We start from the raw sequence: 19,587 nt of genomic DNA, 5'->3' as shown, positions 1-19,587 counted from the left end.
TTTAATAATAATATTTTTAATTTATTTTTTTCATATTTTACAATTACACTAATTATATGTTAATTAATAATTTAATTTGATACTTAAATTATTGTTTCCTAACTAATTTTTTTCCTCAACCTATTATTTTTCATCTACAAACAATGTCGAAGTTCCAATCATCATATATAGAAGAACCTGAAATTATTAAACTAATGAGAGAAACGCGAAGTAAAAAAAAAAAACAACCAACAAGGTTGTCATGCCAGAGTCGAAACTTAGTCCAAAACATAACCATATTATGAATCTGCATAATACTACATCAATGGAGTATGTGTGTCCTTCTATGCTAAAACATAATCATACACAAGCCACACACAAATCATATACAAACTAGTGCAAATACAAAAGAGTCTCATTCAAATTTAGCAACACAGTCCCATAAATAGTCTAGCAACACAATCCCAAACTAAGTGCAAATACAAATACAAAAGAGTCCCACAAATAAATACTAACACAGTCCCATTGAAGTCCAACAACACAGTCACATTCAAGTCAGAAATTACCAACAGTCCACAAATTATATACCAAAAAAGTCAGAAAAGTTATCAAAACAGTCCACAAATTACCAACAAAGATAATATCCACAGTCCACGAATTTAGTTGCTACCCAGCCACATATTTATCTAGCCCACATGTGGCTGGGCAGTCACTAAATTCTAAAAAAATTAGTTATATAAATATTAGAAGTTAGATATCTACATAATAAGATGTCGAATGAGAGTTAGATCTACCTCCGGAATGAGACTTCGAATCCTCAAAAATTGCTAGTTGAATATTACAGAAATATTCTTGTTGCATGGCATTCATGCCACATAGATCTAGCATCATCAGCTTGCCTTCAAATTTCTTCTTCTCTAGTTCAAACTTATTCTTCTTTAGTTCAAATATTTTCTCATTTTTTTGGTCTACCTTCAACGCAACATTTCTCTGCTCTTCCATGGTCGCGGCTCTATCCTCGTTCATTTTAGCTAAGAAAATGTTGATCTCAGACTCTTTGCCTTCCATAGACTTCCGCTTCCTCTCCCTTTCTTTCTCAACTCTTTTGCCTAGAGGTATCTCAGCAAAAACCTCCATGTTCTCCTCCACCGTGTCAATAGCAGCTTCACCTTGTGGCCTTCTCCTCATCCCAAGGGTGGAGATGTGTTGTTGCCATTTTGGTTAGTGTCTCAGAAGACACCAACAGTACTCCATTGTGAAGTTACTCTTCTCCATCTCTTTGTACAAAATTTTTACCTTCTCAATCTACAAATCCATAGGAATATTGTTAGTTCATAAATCAATCCTACATGTTTGTGAAAATTAAAGGAAAATGTTACATACCTTGTCTTGCTCCGTTGCACCACTCGGATGTAATGACTCTACTTGTGTTAAAAATGCACAAAACTTATTTGTGCATTTCTAAATCGATGACCACCGATTCATCCAAGAAACTACATAACGGTTCACATTGTTCTTTTTTTATATTCATGATAAAATTCTGAAATTCTTTCCCACATTTGAGTGGACTTTTGATCAGTACCCTTTATTGCATTGATACTAATGTTGAGCCAAGCTGAAAGGAGGAGGTTATCCTCCTCTGCAGTGAAAGATGCATCCCTTTAAACTTTTTTTAGAGGATGTCTATTTTCACCGTCATTGAATGTTGCTTGGAGCACAACATTAGAATGTTGCGTTGGGGTGCTATTACAACCCTCTCCTCCACTTTGTAATAGAGTGGTGAAGAATGGATCATCATCAATTTATGTATCCATCCTTGAAAAATATTACATTTTCAAGGAGTTAGAAAAGTTTAGAAATTTTCAAGTCCCACAAAACAACAAATATTACATCATCAATTTGTTTGGATAAGCTGGTATGCAAAGAAATATGTAGAAAAATATGCGAAAAAACAGCAAAGAAATCAACTTTATGTTCTGTTTCTCAAAGAAAAGCAACAACTTTCCAAAACAGCAAATAAATAAACTTCTTGTTCTATTTTGCAAAGAAGAACAGCAAACACATTTTATTCCTCATCTATTTTGCAAAGAACAGCAAAGTAAACTCTGTTTTTGGTTGGATGTGTTGATGTTAATATTCTAATCAATCTAAATTAATATTATCTAAACAATAATAGGCATTGAAAGAAATAATAAATAATAGGCATTCAAGGAGTCAGAAAAGTGTCTTAACGATGATAACAAATAATATATGTGGCGTTTCTGGGATCAAATGGCATTGAAAGAAACCATCGATCGGGATAGCCACAAATGTTATATATAGCGTCCAAGCCATTACCCACATATATATACTACTACATACACACATAAATACACCCTAAAGCATGCTTACATGAAAGGAGAGAGCAAACAATAACAACAAACAATACAAAACCAAGTATTGTATAGCAAAAAAGAAAAAAGAATAGAAAAATACTCAGCAAGATAAAAAGCTTATGGAAAGAGCTTTTGGACCACCACATTCTTAACTGTATAGGGTATGTAATATGTTACTAGATGCACATGAGGTTGCAGTAAGAAGACTAGCAAGAAAATTAAAAACAATAGCTTATCAAAGATTGACAATTACTCCAAGAGGTCCAAATGAAATCCCTGAATTAATAAAAACAATAACAACAAACAATACAAGACCAAGTATTGTATAACAAACAGAAAAAAAAAGAATAGAAAAAAACTCAGCAAGATAAAAAGCTTATGAAAAGAACTTTTGGACCACCACATTCTTAACTGTATAGGGTATGTAATATGTTACTAGATGCACATGAGGTTGCAGTAAGAAGTTTAGCATGAAAATTAAAAATAATAGCTCATCAAAGATTGACAATTACTCCAAGAGGTCCAAATCAAAACCCTGAATTAATACAAAAACAATAACAGTAAATAATACAAAACCAAATATTGTATAGCAAACAGAAAAAAAAAAGAACTGAAAAAAACTTAGCAAGATAAAAAGCTTATGGAAAGAGCTTTTTATCCTCAACTCAATTTGGGTATATGGTCCTATTTCTAACACTTAATAAATTTAAGAATGTATGTTAAAATTATACTGGAAAACAACAACTCAATTTGCATAATCCCTTATCCACCAGAAACCATTTGCCTTCAAATAGGCAATGGAGCACATGCAGTCAAAGATCGTGTTAGCTTGGATTTATCCCATGAAGAACAATCCTAGATTTTCAAGTTGTGCAAAGTGAGGGATGATAATATATATTTTTCCAAAAAACAAAGTTGTGCAAAGTAAAGAAAGCCAAGAGACCGAATGAGCTTTTCGACCACCAAAATGACTAGTAAAATAACAGAGTGAGACATGAGAAAATGGCCATACACGAAAAGCAAACAAACCCAAAAACAACAAATCAGAAACAACGGATTGTAGTTACCGAAAACAGAAAACAAAAAAAAAATATGGGGGCTCAACTCTAAGACTCTGAGAGGAGGTTTGGCTGGACGTGATAATAAACAACTAAAGAAAAATCAGCAACACCAACTTCAGAAAAATCAACAACACCAACTGTAGAAAATCAGCAATGATAATAACCAGCTTACCCAAACAAATTCATACCCATTTCAGAAATTCACAAATTCATACTCAAAATACTCAATACAAAGCTTACCCAAATAAAGTGTCGGTAGTTTTACCAACCCAAACCGAGAGAGAGTGTTGTGTTCTTGAGCCAAGCCGATAGAGAGAGAGGAAATTGCACAACTGTGGAAGATCGACCCAGGAATGGAGATAAAATCGATTGAGAAAGAGAGAAGAGGGATAGACGAGCAAGGGAGAGAAGAGGGAGAGGAATTTCAAAAAAGAAAAATGGTGGATGGAGAGAAGAGGGAGAGACGAGCGAGGGAGAGAAGAGGGAGAAGGGTTTCAGAAAAAAAAATGATAAGAGAAAGAGGGAAAGACGAGAGACGAGAGACGAGGGAAATACGAGGGAAAAAGAGAGGGGCAGTTGGACGGATAGTCATAAAATATATCTTTGATCCTTCTACAGGAACTTGCCGACAATGACTAGAAAAAGAGATTTACTGTAGCACAAATTAGAAAAATATAGCTTTGCCTATTCCAATGCAGGGATTTTATCTCAGTAAAGATTAAAATTTAGACTTGGACTCTGGCAATGGCTAGTGCTGTCAGCCGTTAAGTTATAGTATATCCAAACTCATGTTCATCTTTGGTGTGATACTGTTCATAACCAAAAGGCATATTTTATTCTAAAATCACTCTGTCCAACTGCAGGAAATCTTTTCCCTCTTGAATCGGTTACCCAACACCCCCTATCACTTTCCCACCCTTTCTCCCTCGTCGAACACCCCCTTTTCATTTTCTCTCTTCCCTTCTTTTTTTCTCTTCCCTCTAGATTGGCCCGACACTCCCTCTCTCCCTTTTTTTTTTTTTTTTCCAGTTTCCTTGCTTCTTTCATTGTCCCAGGGTTGTCAAACTCTTCTCTCTCGATTTAGCTAAGGAACAATTGGCAATGACAGTCGGTTTGTAAGAGGAAATTGACATCAAATACTACCATGAACGCTGGGAAAGGACATGAGCGTTTTGCCTTAGGCTGCCTCTCCAAGTCTCTCTATTTCGATTTCTATTGTGCTTCACAAGGGTAAAAATTCATGACCATTATTATTTTTTTCGATTTCTATTTCTATTGTTTGGTTGTTTTAGGAACTGGTCTGATTTGTGGTGGTGGGGAAAACATATTGCTCAAATTGGTGCTTGCTCTGCGGTCTGCTATGTGTGTGCTAAAGTTGCTTGGTCTATAAAAACGTGTGCTTGATCTGTGTAGGCTTGGTTGACTAGCATTCTATGTAGGCTTGGTTCAATTTCTTTATGTGTAGGCTTCGTTCTTATCATACACAAATTAGACACAAATTAGCATGTGAATATATGTGTAAACAAGATAATTTGACTACTCTGGTGTAAATAATAAACATTCTATGTTGTTCTTGGATGCTCTATTGTAAACAAGATAATTAATTCGATTTGTAAGAGCAGATATAGTCATTGCACCAGCAAGGTTATTACTAAAATTCCTCACAATATTTTGAATGTGAAGAATAGAAGTTGTAATACTATCCCCCCACCCCCCAAACCCCCCCCCCCCCCCCCCCCCCCCCCCCCCCCCCCCCCCCCCCCCCCCCCCCCCCCCCCCCCCATGTTCATGTCTTTACAACATGCATGCAGAGTACTACTAGATCAACTTTATTAACTTATTCTTTCTTACCTTATTATAAATATTATTCTTGGTCCAAAAATTATACTTCAAATCAGTCATGAATCTCCTAATGACCATAAAAAAACTTTTAGAGATCATGATCATTTTTCTTAGTGGCTCACTAACTATACCTATATTACTAGTATATATGAGTGTTTTTCCAGCCCCTCTTTCCTTGGAAATACTATATATTAGTGCTTTTAGAGACCATGATCATTTTTCTTAGGGTTAAAAAGGAAACTAAAACAGAACCAGATTTGCACAAAATCTTGGGAATGTTGTTTGCATAATTGCTCAAAGTGGAGTTATCTTATCTCATTTAAAAGTTATAAACCAAACCATAATATGTGTTTGCATCTTGGTGTTCTACGAGTTCTATCTCCAATTGCTTTTTCAGTTCTACGTCTCAATTTCTGTGTGTACATTAACCTCCAGCATTTGCCTATAACTCATACATTCTACTGCTCCTCATTGCTCATGATTCTAGCTGGATAGTTTAATTACTTGTGTATATGCTTATGGCTGGACAGTTTTATACATTGCTTGTTAGTTGGTATTCAAGTTGTTTGACTCCTTAACAATTACAATTTCTTTAAGGATGGACACCCTATTCGATTATGATTCCTTCTTCACCACTCTCTTACAAAGTGGAGGAGAATGTTGTAATAGCACCCCAACGTACACGCAAAATTTTAATGTTATGGTCTAAGCAAAACCCTTTGATGGTGAAAAGAGGCCACCCACTAAAAAAATTCAAAAATGTGCATCTTTCACTGTAGAGGAGGACAACCTCCTTGTCCACTTGGCTTAACGTTAGCATTGATACTATACGGGGTATTGATAAAAAAATCCACTCAAATGTGGGACATAATTTCTGATTATCATGAGTATAAAAAACTAAACATTATGAACCGTTCTGTAGTGTTATTGATGAATCGTTGGTCCTTGATCTAAAAATGTACAAATAAATTTTGTACATTTGTACTACAGGTAGAATCATTGCACCCAGTATAGATTGAGAAGGTACGTTTCTTTTCCTTCAATTATGCATATGTGTAAAGCTTATTTATTAACTAACAATATTCCTTTGCTTTATAGATTGAGAAGGCAAAACTTATGTACAAAGATATGGAGAAGGTGGACTTCACAATGGAGCATTATTGGTGTCTCAACCCAAATGGCAGCAACACATGATGATATTGAATACGAGGAGAAGGCCACACGATAAACGTCCAACCATTGAGTACTCAATTCAAGTTATTGGCGACATTGTGGAGGAGAACGTGGAGGTTCTTGGTGAGATATCTCCAGGCAAAAATGTTGAGAAAAAAAGGGAAAGAAAGCGGAAGTCTCGAGAATCTAATGATGTTGAGTTCAACATGGCCTTAGCTCGAATGATTGAGGATAGACACTTGTACATAGTAGAGAGGAGAGCATCGGTGATGAAGGCAGATCGTGATAGAAGTCAACAACTGGAATTTGAGAAGAAAAAGTTTGAGGCTAAGATTATGAGATTGGATCTTGCTAGCATAAAGGTCATGTAGCAAAACTATTTCCTTAATCTTTAGAGGGAAATTTATGAGGCATTGAAGAATAATTCTAGAGCTACATCTACATCCCCATCCACACCTCATGGAGGTTTGTAATTATTGGGCAGATTTGCAAAATTCTGATTTTAGTGGCTGGGCAGCAACTATGATTTTTTATTTTTGGTTGAACATTGCTTGCTTGGCAAGTCTTTCAAACTTTGGCAGCTGAAAATGCTGAAAATGGATGTTATTCTTTTGTTGGCAGGTCTGGTGGGTTGGATTTAATTTCCAATATGCTTTGTTTTTGGATTGTGGGCTTGTTTGTGTATGATTTGGATTTAATTCCCAAACTTAACTTGTGTATGGTTTGTGTATGGTCAAGTTGCATCTACTAGACTTCTGATTTTTGGCATTCTAATGTTGAAAGGCATCTCTTTTATAGTTGGTTTAATTTCTGGTCCTTTTCTTTTACAATAACAGAGTAACTTAAAATGTGCATGGCTTGGAATGTTCAGAATTTTGTCAGAAAATTGCAGCAACCAAACGATAATTAGTTCGGAAAATTTGTTGGACAGGATTGGACAGTTTTGTGCATGTATTAGACAGGATTGTTAGAAGATAATGAAAGTTTTTCAATAGCTTATAAATAAGATAATTAATGTTTATTTTTGCAATAAAAAAGAAAATCTTAAATAATAGAAGCAGTACAAATAATCATATTTGTTAGATAATTTGACTGAGAAAAAAAATAGTCGGAAAACAACTATTAAAGTAAAAATTAAATTATTAATTAATATATGGTTAGTACAATTTCAAAATATGAAAGAAAAAATTTAATAAAAGAATATTATTATATTATTGTTTTGATTAATAAATGGATAATCTAATATGGGGTTATATCTTGAATGACAAAGGATTTAGGCAAAACATGTAATTTTAGACAAATTTTGACTTTGGCTTTGATCAGACCATTGCCAATGCTTTAACGGGTCAATCCATTTTGATCCGAACTTATTTATATTAAATTTAAATTCGCTAATTTCGTATTATGTTCATATTAAATTCACAGATTGTATCACATATTATCATCCCTATGAATAACCCATATTCTGAAATCAAAATTCTCAAAATTTCTGTAACCAATCAGAGAAAAGGTTCCGCATTAATCATTTTCTTTAAAATGGGTCATCAACATCTACGTGTACATGCCATCGTGCTAAGAAAAGCGACACTTTAACCACATATTTCTTTGTTTATTTGAAAAGTTATATCTTTCAACGATTTTTAATATTCTATTTTCTTTTTAAAAAATGGTAATTTGTCGTTTGAGTTTGTCTCCTCATTTTAACTATTTATATATTTATTTTTTTATCTAATAATTAAGAAAGTAACTTTTAATGTATTGATATATTTTTTATTTTTTAAAAATATTTATATATATTAAAAAAATACGAAAATAAAAAAAATAAAATAAAATTATAAATTTGTACTAGACAGCACGCTTAACGATTATTGCTGAGTGGCAGCCTAACATGACTCTTTCTTATTTGTTAAGCATAGTTTTTATAATATTTTATTCGTATCAATACATTTTATTTCATCTTAATTAATTATTATAATTTTTTTAAAATTTTCAATAAAATATATCTTTAAATATTTTTAAAAAAAATTATAATATTGTTAAAAAATATCTGCTTAATCACAAAAAAAAAAAATTAAAAAAAAAATAAACACAGTCCAGCGAGAGTTCCAAGCGGAACCCAACGGTAAGCATAACTTTTTCCTTAAAACAATAATCAAACCCAATATCAAACCTCTCCTCGCTTCTCGATAATCCGTACAGCATAGCTACAAGAAGACTTTCCAGGCTCGTACCAATATTAATGAGAAAAGTCAATACTAAAAGGAAATAGTTAATTATTGGAAAAAAGTATTATGCCCACCAAGCTTGACCGTTTGAGAAAATAATTTTATTTTAATATTTTTTTTATTTATTATCTGAGAAATCATTTTAAGTGTATTGAAATATTATTATTTTTTAAAAATATTTAAATATATTAATAAAATACGAATAGAAAAGAAAAAAAAAAATTATTAGAAAAGCAACCAGCGGTATGAGAGAGTTATTAGGTCCACGCGTTTTTATAAATCTTTTTTGAGAAGAACTTCCAGTCTTCCACAAAGCATTTTTGCCTCTGAGAGAGCAGCTAGAAGCGTAGAAGCTTGAGTTTATATATGATTAAAGGCCATGAAACAGTAGATCAAAGGAAAGAAGAGAGGACACTAAAGATTACACAACAATTCCTTGTAAACTTAGCCAGAAAAAGATCGAAGATGACGAAGAAGGCGAGAGCAGATCTTAACAACTCTCAGTTAGGCTTCCTTGAGCACAAGAGGAAGGTCAGTCACAGTCAGTCCTAAAATCTGCTTCTGGCTCTCTCTCTCTCTCTCTCTCTCTCTCTCTCTCTCTCTATATATATATATATATATATATTTTCAAGATTGATCACCTTCCTATTCTGCTCCTAGAGATGGGAACAGAAGACTCGCTCTTGATATTTTACCAAACAAACAGGTGAAACATGCATGTAATTGAACTTTAAAGGGATGATCTTTCATTTACTTTTGTTCTGATCTTCTTAACCTACTTAATTTCTCCCCAACTATGGTGACCAAACTCAATCAATAGGTGGTTGCAATTAGGAGTGATTTTAATTGAGATCGTAGTTAGATTAGTAAAATATTTATAATAGCAGTGATAATTAGTATGGTTGGTACTATTCAGAAGTCTAGTACTGCATACTGTTTAAAATATGTGATTTTATTTTTTTATTTTCAAAATTTATAATACATATTCATTAAATATGAGGATAAAATAATAAAATCACATATTTTTAAGTGGTATCAATAATTTTTCAATTATTACATACTAAAAAAAAGAGCTAGGAGAAGATCAATGTAAAGAGATATGAAGACCAATCATAATCCAAGTAAAATCTTAGATATGCAGACTAATTTCTTTTCAAATTTAAAGGAATTTAATAGTTTTCCCACAATCTAACAATTTGTATTTTGGTTTATATATATATCTTCTATCGATCATTTTCAATCACCAAGCAGAAGAAATGGGTAGATCAGAAGACTGGCTCTATTTGCTTCATGTTGTATGCAAGGTCACTCTATGTCACTTGGGGTGCTAAAAGCGAAAACTGGGCTTGGAACTGTTTCAAGGAAACAAGGTGAAGTCAAGTGTTTTTAATGTATTTTTCGGCCAGAAATTCCAATTAATATATGGTACTTGTGGTGATTTGCAGTGATGAAAACATTGAAGTAGCCAAACTTGAGGCTGTTTGTTGGTTGGACGTGAGAGGGAAGGTGAACATGTCGGAGCTGTCGCCGGAGGTTTTGTATGAAGTTGTGTATGAAGTAAAGTTGAAAAGAGGTGCTTCTGGTTGGGAGCTTCCCATAATACTTAAACTTTCACTACCAGATGGAAGAATTCAACAACGACACGTTAGTCTTTTGGAGAAGCCAAGAGGAGAATGGATAGAGCTGAGTGTCGGCTGCTTCAAGCTCAAGAATGGAGAATCAGGAGAAGTGGGGTTCGATATTATGGAGCATGGAGGACATTGGAAAAGTGGACTTATAATTAGGGGTGCCATCCTTAGGCCATCTCAGAGGATGAGTAGTACTGATCTCTGAGTCAATTATATATGGAAGATATAATAATGCAAATGCATGCTCGATCGATCGTTGTTATTATTAACAAGAGACGTACGTGCGCTCTGTCATGTTGTGCTTCATCGTAATTAGATCTTTCTATTATGAATATTGACTGTTCTTGGATATTTCATGATAATTACATATAGTTATAGAATATTTTTGAGCCTTGATATCTAATTTTGTGTTAGAAAAGCTATGACACAGGTCCTTTAATGCCACCAAGTGTACAATACTTGTATACTTTAACACTATCTAAAACCTTTTTCATTGTAAAAGAGCTAAGGGTTTATTTGGAGTTACGTTATGAGTCTTAAAAAGTGTTTAAATAGTTATGAAAGCTTTTTAATGAAAAAATTAAGTTGTTTGACTGTTACATATTAAAGTACTTTTTAATCTCAAATAAGATAAAAAGTACGTTTGGAGAAAAATATTGTACGTGCTTTTTTGGATAATGTAGAATGTAGTTTTAACTTTAAAAAGACTGCCAATGAGCAAAAATTTTCATATAATTTTCAGATAATTACAACTTTCAAACTTTTAAGGATATGATTATAATTTTTAAAACATTAAATGAACGTCATATTTATCTCATAAAATCACTTTTTAATTTGTTCCCAAATAAATATAATATGTTTCAAATTGTTTTAAACATATGGTGACTGAAAGTAAATAACTTTTTAATAATAAAACTTATTACTAAAAGTCTAAAACTATAAGTTATAGGCCCTAAAGATATAAACTATATTTTCCATCATAATGTCTGAGGTGCTGTCTATTGGTTTTTCCGAAAACTCTTCAATTATTAAACATTGGAAAAAGCTATGCTTCCTGCTGGGGGCTCCTGCTAGGATTTTTTTTTTTTTTTTAATTTCGTGATTAAGTAAGTGTTTTTTTAATAATATTGTGAATTTTTTTAAAACATGTTTAAAGATATTAAAAATATCATGTAAAAAAAAGCAAAAAAAAAAAAAAAAAAAAAAAAAAAACATAGAATGCATTAGCTGGAGCTCCTAGCGATAGGCGTAGACCCACCCTAATAACAATAATGATAACGTAAATTAAAATCAAATATGTTATTAATAGAATATGACAAAATTCATAATAGTAATATATTAACAATAAAATATTTTTGATAATATTTTAAAATATAATTAAATAAATAAAACTTATTATGTGGTCTAATTTAGGTTTAGGTTGTTACACCAAATGATTGACTTTATAATCAAAATAATAATAACTGTTAATAAAATGAACAACATTAATAGTAGACTGTACTTATCTCAAGTAGCATATAGTATGTATCATGGCCAAAGGTCAAATTAATTAATATATATAACTATGGTTTAACAATAGAAATATAATTAATAGACTTTAACCAATTAACTATAACTTGTACATGTAGTACCTATCATGACTTAAAATAGTACTACAATATAACTTGCATATTATTGAATTTACATATAATTATATTGTTTCTACTATGTATTCTACGTACACAAGTGTTACCAACGTACAGTATAAGGGAAGTGACTTTTTCCAGTGATTATTTTCATTGGAAAAAGTCCTATAAATAGCCACTATTGACTTTTTCTAGTGATTTACACCTCAGTGTATGTTCGCTGATATTATTCCTCTACTTCTGATCAATCCCAACGAAAGCGAAAAAATTACTGCTTAAAGGTTATCTTTTCCGACGATTTTTTTTTGCTGCAAATTCTAAATAAAACGCTACAAATACGCATTCGGTTTGCCTATTAAATTGCTGGGAAAACTTTTTTGCGGGGAATAGTACTCGCTGCAAATACTATAATTCTCCAACAATATACGATCGTCGGAAATAAGTTTAATATGCGAAAAATAATATTTCTGGCGAATTTTACTCGTCGGAAAAGATATTTCACAAAATAAAAAAAATCCACAAAATTAATCCTGATGAACTATACCTAAGTTATACTTCATATTAGAGACCCTTATATATAATATATGTATATATATCTGTAAGATATAATTAATATATGAACTATCCAATACAATTTTCAATCTTATGTAAATCCCAGCATCTCTACCTAGTTAAAAGAAGACAACACAATGTCGCAGCATGACCCAAATTTTAAAGCAATACATGACTACTTTTGAATCCTAAAGAAACCCAATTTTACCAATCTAGAACCACAACTCATGCACAAAACAGACCCACAACACAGATGCATAAAAAAGACCCACAACTCAGATGCACAGAAAAACTGTAAAGTCTAAACAGTAAACAGCTCCACGACTGATATCACACAATATAGGACAAGAAAAATGCCCGATAGTTCTCTCTAAATATTCACAAGATCAAGGCTGCATGTTTATCTCACTCACATAGTCCCACATTAGCATCTTGCTTCAGCGTTGCACTGGTTTATGAGTATCAATGAGACTTTCTGCTAACATTGTTGAGTACCTGCATATCCAACACAATAATGTCATTTCACTTTACCTGTGGACGCATAACAATAACTTCTCACAATCCAATACATAACAAAGAATTAAGGCAGTAACAAAAACAATGAGAGAAATAATTATACCTCTCGGTTTGGCCCAAAAGAAACTCAAGTTGCTTATCAAGTTCCTTGAGTTATTTGAAGAAATTAGATAACTATTTGAACAAAGTGGACTCAAAAGAAATTACAGAGGGATTAAATAAGCTTTTAAGAATAGATAAATATTTTGATAAGTTATTTGAAGAATAAATATCATAGATAAACTAACCAGTTTTTCTATTTTCATCCAGAATTTCTTCAAGTCCTTTGAGATATTAAGTGCAACTTTTCTTAACCGCTGCTCCTCTTCCTCTTAAAATTTTTAGTTATTCTGATATACTCATAATCATGATATCACGGTGTTGTACAAAACAAAATAATTCTGTCTACTACTGGTGATGCAATAAAAGATTCATTAACACAAGGAAGCAAAAAACCAAACCTTCATTTTCTTTTTTCCCCTAGTAGCCTGATCTATGGTGCCCCTACTTGCTCTTAAAGCAACCCTCTTTGCTTGAGCCAGTTTCCATTTTCTCTCTAACTCGAAGTCCTGCTAACAACCAATTGAATGAGCAGGGAAGCAGTGAAACATATATCTCACGAACTCCACTAAACAGGCACAGCAAAAAACAAGTAGAGCTTTATCATATGAAGTAAATGAGTATAGGATTGATGCACATATATATCTGGGAAAAATTATTGATGAATTATAATGCTCATCTTTGACAAATAGTATTCCGAGTTGTCTAATAAAGTAATAAACAGAGAAACAATGAAAAAATTATTTAAATCAATACTAACTTTTTGTTACGGCAGCATAAACACAAAAATATTGTCGATACAAGAAAGCAGTGCAACATTTAAATATAAGTTCTATCATCCATCATGCCCAAATTATCCATGAGTACGTGCACCAATGGGAAATCACTTTAAAAGCTAAATCATATAAATACCCTACATCAAAATTTATGCTAAGATATCAAGGGAGTTGGTCTGATGATAAGAAAGAAGAAGCTGGTTGGAAAAAAATATTGGTAGCTGAAATTGAAAAAATGCTGTGTTAGTGTTCATTTGGAGGGCCTGCCAAAGGAACATCTAGTAGGGTTTAGTGAGTTATGTCCTATTTGCAGAGTACATCCAGTAGCAATTTGGTCATGCCATTCTGAATTGTGAAGGAACTCAAGATGTCTGGAGCTAAGGCAGTAATTGTGGCTCTTTAAATGGTGAGTCTTTGATGTATAGTTGGAGCACTCTTTGTAATAAAATCCAACATGAGGAAACAACTATAGCAACAAGGTTAATATAGTCAAGAAGAAACTCTTTGTGCATGGAAAACATCTTAGACATCCTAAATATATATATATATATATATATATATGTATATATATATAGCTCCAAAAGGAAAAAAAAAAAATTACAAACTCCAAAGAAATAATACTATAGTTTGAACTATATGCACGCACGATCACCACCATTGTTGCCTGCATGCCACGGATAGTCAAACCACACACATATACACATGTATATATATATATATATATATATATGTATAGAAGGGTAATGTAATACTCCAATGGAAGGCCCAAACCACATGGCCTATACTCCAAAATGACTAGTCAATGATACAATTGGAGCCCCATTAGAATCTTATAAAGAGCAAGAACTTCTCCTTCCCAAGCAATGTGGGATCCCATACACCACCTACCTTTATCCATATCTTATGGAATATCACAATCTACCCCCTTTAAATTTCCGACGTCCTCGTCGGGCCTATCCATTGTAGGTAGCACGGTTCAAGTCCCACATTTCTGGTTGGGATAGTCTCTGATACTATTTGTAACGCCCTAATGGAAGGCCTAAACCACATGGCCTATACTCCAAAAGAACTAGTCAATGATACAACTGGAGCCCCATTAGAACCTTATAAAGAATAAGAACTTCTCATTCCCAAGCAGTGTGGGATCCCATATACCACTCTTACCTTTATCCATATCTTATGGGGTATCACAGGTAAAATATCCTATATTACTTTTTTTGTTCTTACACTTGACCTCTCTAAATGTGTAATGTTTCTAATCACATCCCCAAGTAGTTTTATTAACACAGTTGGCACAAGAAATTAAAATTTCCATAGCACTTCAATTCTCCAAACTTTTTACCCTATATGTTTACCTAGCTAGGTCGAGTGCACGGAAAACAATGTGTTTATCGTTAATGATCCTAGTACTTGTTATGTTCTTTCCTTGCATGCTTTCCTCTAAACAAAACAAAAGAAGATCTAGGAAAGCAATGAAGGAAATAAAGTGAGAAGCTAGATCTTTTAATTTACACTATATGGCCGCAGTTACATTATACATACACAAACACATGCATAGGCAATTTATAAAAAAATTGAAAGAGAAAACCAAGCCTGTTTCCACGACAATATCAATCATCACTTGCTATCAACAACTTGAGTAAAATGGGAGATACAAACTCCGTAAACAATTAAGAACTTCTCCAAACCAATTAAGAATTTCGCTTAATTGGAGATAAAAGCTATTTTCCTATTAACAATTGCTACTCTGTAAACAATTAAGAATTTTTCTGGCATTATTGATTCGCCGCTAATAAGATAATGACTTTTACGGTGACAATATTTGCTAGGAAAAGTAGCTGTTGTGGCGATTTTCAAATTCGATGGAAATAAAAGCCGCTACAGTTACAACATTTGATTGTGACGACAAAAATCGCCGCAAAAGGTACAAAAATTTGTCTCAAAAAGTCAACAGTAAATTCTCCTCCAACATTTCTCAAAGTTGCGCTGGAATTCAGCGGCGACTGAGAAATTGCTGCAAATAAGAACTTTTTGCGGCGATTTTTATTGCGGCGATCTTAAAATCGCTGGATTCTTGTATACGTATATTGTGATTTATGACTATAACTTATAACTTGTAGTTGGATATTATTATATACTTATACCATAACATTTATATATTGACTTAATCTTTTTATAAATAATATATGTAGGGAAATGCTTTGTGTCCCGATACTTTCTCTCGAGAAGTCTCCCGACACATTTTTTATTTTTTATTTTTTTTTACATAGTGATTAAGAAATTTTTTTTAATGATGTTGATTTTTTAAAAATATTTAAGATTATTAAAAAAATGCATAAAAAAATAAATTATACTAATCAGGACTCAAATTGGGACCTAAAATCGACTGTTGTAGTGCCACCCTCGTTATTATTATTATTAATTTGCAACAAACCACCAAACTCACGTTTAGCCCCACACACGTTCATCTCCTTCTCCTTGCATCTGGGTGTTACCATATCTTCTTATCTATAAAAGCGTCTATCTTAAAGGGAACAATATTTTTTCGTCTCACATTTTCTTCTCATTTTGCCCCAACGTTTTTCACATATCCCATTTTTATCCCTCGATTTTCCTTCATCTACTCGGTGTTTACGTTTTTGGCCCCCTATTTAGTTTGCTTTCCCTTTTTGTCTCTCATTTTGTTTTACTTTTATTCCGATTTTACTTTTTTGTCCCTCATAATCTTGAAAAGTGGTTTTTCAACGATTTTACTTTTCCTTCTTTGTCCCTTTGTTTTGTTGCATGTTTACCTTTTTATCCCTCGTGTATTTATCTATTTTTTCCTTGGGATTTGTCTAAAAGTGCTGCCTGTCTCTTTTCTGCGCCCTTCTGACTCTTATATGCTTCCTCCGATCTCATTTCCCCCTTCGACGCAGAGCTCATCATCGACCACCTGCAAATACTGGGTGTACTTTGAGTGGACGGTGCAGAAAGAGGGGGATGCATGGATTAATGCCTTACACTTTAGTGCACAGTGCACTGTGTGCACTGGGAGACACGACTGTGGATGGTGCTATGCATAGCAAAAGGGGTGAATGTGCACCCAGGGCATCTCCTCGCCCACTGGCTGCTGGTCCTTCGGATTCACCAGCGGCCCCCCATTTGGACCATCAGCTCTGTCTATCCCCACCACACAGGCCTCCGACCACGGAGGCCCTTGCATGCTCTGGTCCGCAGGTGCACGTCATAGTGTACCGAGATGCACCTTACCCACTGGCGAGGGTGCCAACAAGGACACCCGTGACCCCCTTTGACTCGCCGTCGTGCTCCATCGGCTCGAAAGGCATCGTAGACCTCCTCGGTGGGCTGAGGGCGACCCACTGCCACCTAGTGAGGCACACCAAGTACTCGCAGGAGCACGTCACAAGCTGCATGGGCTCGCCGGCGTCGTCTGATGTTCCTAGAGTAGTCCCCGAGCACCTCCCTCTGACGAAGATCCTCTCCGCACCAGCCATGGACACAAGTCTACATATGACCCATACTCTTCAATCCAGTCCCACCGTGGCATAGTAGGGATGGCGACGGCCACGATATGGATCGTCGATGTGGTCTGTCCTGCCTGAATGCCACCGTTGTGCCCCGACATGTGGCTGGCAACAGTGGCTTGAAGCCATGCACCTAGTGCACGAATCGTGCACTGGACTCCTCGGCCAGATCACGGTCGAGGTCACCCCTTGTCCATTGGAGGACCGCCCAGGCACCACGGCTAGAGGTTACCTTGCCCACGGCCATGCATCACTGCCAGTGGTCCCCTCGCCTACGGCCATGCTCACGGCCATTGAGCCCTCGCCCATGACCATGCACCACGACCCTTGAGTACTCGCCCACGACTATGTACCACGACCCTTGAGTCCTTGCCCAGGGGGTAGATCCTTCTGTCACGAACTCCTCACCCGTGGTGTGCCACTGCTACTCGGTCATGCAAACTCCTTGCCCAGACTCAGCCATGCAAACTCCTCGATCAGGGAACTTCTTTTTCTTTTTTCTAACTGGGTGCTACATGCAAGGAGCATACGTGCCTAGCACGTTCACTATTATATATACATATGTGTGTGTGTGTTCAGAAACCTACTTATATCTATATATATTCGTAATATTACAAACTCACACATCTGGCAACTACCTCCCTCTCTCATTCTAACTCCTGTTTACAACGTGGAAACCAGTGCAACAAAAATCAAAAGCAGCCCCATCGTGCAATAGCCCCATGCCCATATCTAGCACGCATCAAAGCTCCCATCACACCTACCAACTCATGGCTAGCTCGATTGCACGCGGTTCATGCATTGCCGTAAAGCCACGAAACACCTCTGTTGTTACACCACAAAAAACAGAGCATTGTCATTCCCTTATAAAACACATCGTGAATCACTGGATGCCACCCACGTGAAATACTGAGCACCAAGCATCCACTATAGGCCACTGCCACTACACGATAAAAGGCAACAACTTTGTACCATAAAGCCCTTCCAACAATAATTATACATACACCACACAACGTCGTGTTGCACAGCCACCAATGACTGTTTAGCCACACCCAGCTGAGAACCAACCAAAGTGCACTGTGATTGAAGCCTTACATTAGGAGTGAGCGGTTTCTCCCTCAGCAAAGCTCAACCACGCTCGGCACCTCCGTGGACAACTCACTGCACGTTCATCCTCCATTACTCCAAGAAACCTCAGTCGCGCCACCGTGATTTTCGACTCGGCCATCCAGATCCATCGCACTCTTCCTCCCTTGTTGATGTCGTGTTTCGCAGCCCGAGCAGTACCGCAAAGCCCAAGCTTCACGTTGCCTTCAACTAAGAGGAAGAAGAGGCTCTGGTGACTTCCGGGGTCACTCTGATGCCTAAGTCAATTGATAGTTCTATGGAGAAAACACAGAAATGCAGGATGAGAGTAAGGGTTATCAGACAGAGCATGAGTCCCATAGGAGGGTTCTCCCTCATTTATACCTGATCCGGTTCCACTGTCGAAGGGGATCATGGTGTGTCAGGTGTCAGACCTACCGAGCCCCGGAACGTTCTCCTTGGTACCTCCGAGTTTGGTGTCGGTAAGCCATCCTAGGCTGGTTCGAGTTTGTTACCTGATCCTCCCGGCCCGGGGTATCCAGCTACCTCCTTTGGGCTTGGAGTCCCATAGCTCGACCTTCTTAGGATCGAGCCCTTATAGGATGGGCCACGCCCTCGGTATTCGATCTCCTGGCCCAAGGTCTCTAGCTTCTTCCCTTCAGCATGGGTTCCATAACCTGGCCTTCCTCGGCTTGGGCCCTTCCGGGATGGACCTTCCCTCACAAGCCTCGTCGCACCACTTTCGTCATCCTTGCTGTCGGATTGTGAGCTTTAAGCCCTCTGTTTCTTGGTCTAGTATCTCACCATTTTCTTTGGCAAATTGCCACCGGCTTTCCAAATTATACCCATAGATTTATTTATATTTTCCAAAATGCCCTTTTAGTTGGGCTGATTTCACGTGGGCTTTTGTTTTAGTTTGAGATTATTACCAAATTCAGTATGGGCTTAAATTATTTGTTACAAAAACTATTTTGAGTTGGGCTTTGTTTTACTTGGATAAAAATACTAACCCAAAAACTTTTTTTTTACATAAAATATCTAGGGGTTTAAATTACGTTATTAAGTATTAGTTTTTAAAAATAAATTCCAATAGTAAATAATAATATTTCAGTTTATTTTTAAC

The 19,587-nt window shown here is 35.5% G+C and overlaps 1 protein-coding gene, 1 long non-coding RNA gene and 1 other non-coding gene across 3 annotated transcripts; 1 reads left to right on the top strand and 2 right to left on the bottom strand.

The window, feature by feature from the left end:
- Window positions 1–2,223: 2,223 nt before the first annotated feature.
- LOC121240150 lies at window positions 2,224–2,353 on the bottom strand. The gene has a single exon (XR_005935477.1). It is a non-coding gene; the product is annotated as a small nucleolar RNA snoR80 (small nucleolar RNA).
- A 6,556-nt stretch (window positions 2,354–8,909) lies between these two features.
- Window positions 8,910–10,617, top strand: LOC121239976 (lectin-like). The gene is made up of 3 exons (XM_041137394.1): window positions 8,910–9,186; window positions 9,907–10,025; window positions 10,101–10,617. The coding sequence occupies exons 1-3, from the start codon at window positions 9,022–9,024 to the stop codon at window positions 10,486–10,488; spliced, it is 672 nt and encodes a 223-aa protein (XP_040993328.1). The 5' UTR covers window positions 8,910–9,021; the 3' UTR covers window positions 10,489–10,617.
- Window positions 10,618–12,902: 2,285 nt separating this feature from the next.
- LOC121239991 lies at window positions 12,903–13,609 on the bottom strand. Its single transcript, XR_005935424.1, has 4 exons — window positions 13,477–13,609; window positions 13,264–13,344; window positions 13,080–13,168; window positions 12,903–12,955 (listed from the first exon to the last, which is right to left on the bottom strand). It is a non-coding gene; the product is annotated as an uncharacterized LOC121239991 (long non-coding RNA).
- Window positions 13,610–19,587: the final 5,978 nt, after the last annotated feature.

The sequence above is a fragment of the Juglans microcarpa x Juglans regia genome, chromosome 7D (genome assembly GCF_004785595.1).
Source record: "Juglans microcarpa x Juglans regia isolate MS1-56 chromosome 7D, Jm3101_v1.0, whole genome shotgun sequence".
Classification (NCBI taxonomy): Eukaryota; Viridiplantae; Streptophyta; class Magnoliopsida; order Fagales; family Juglandaceae; genus Juglans; species Juglans microcarpa x Juglans regia.
Note: the sequence above shows the minus strand (reverse complement) of the source record. Positions and strands in the feature narration are given on the sequence as shown.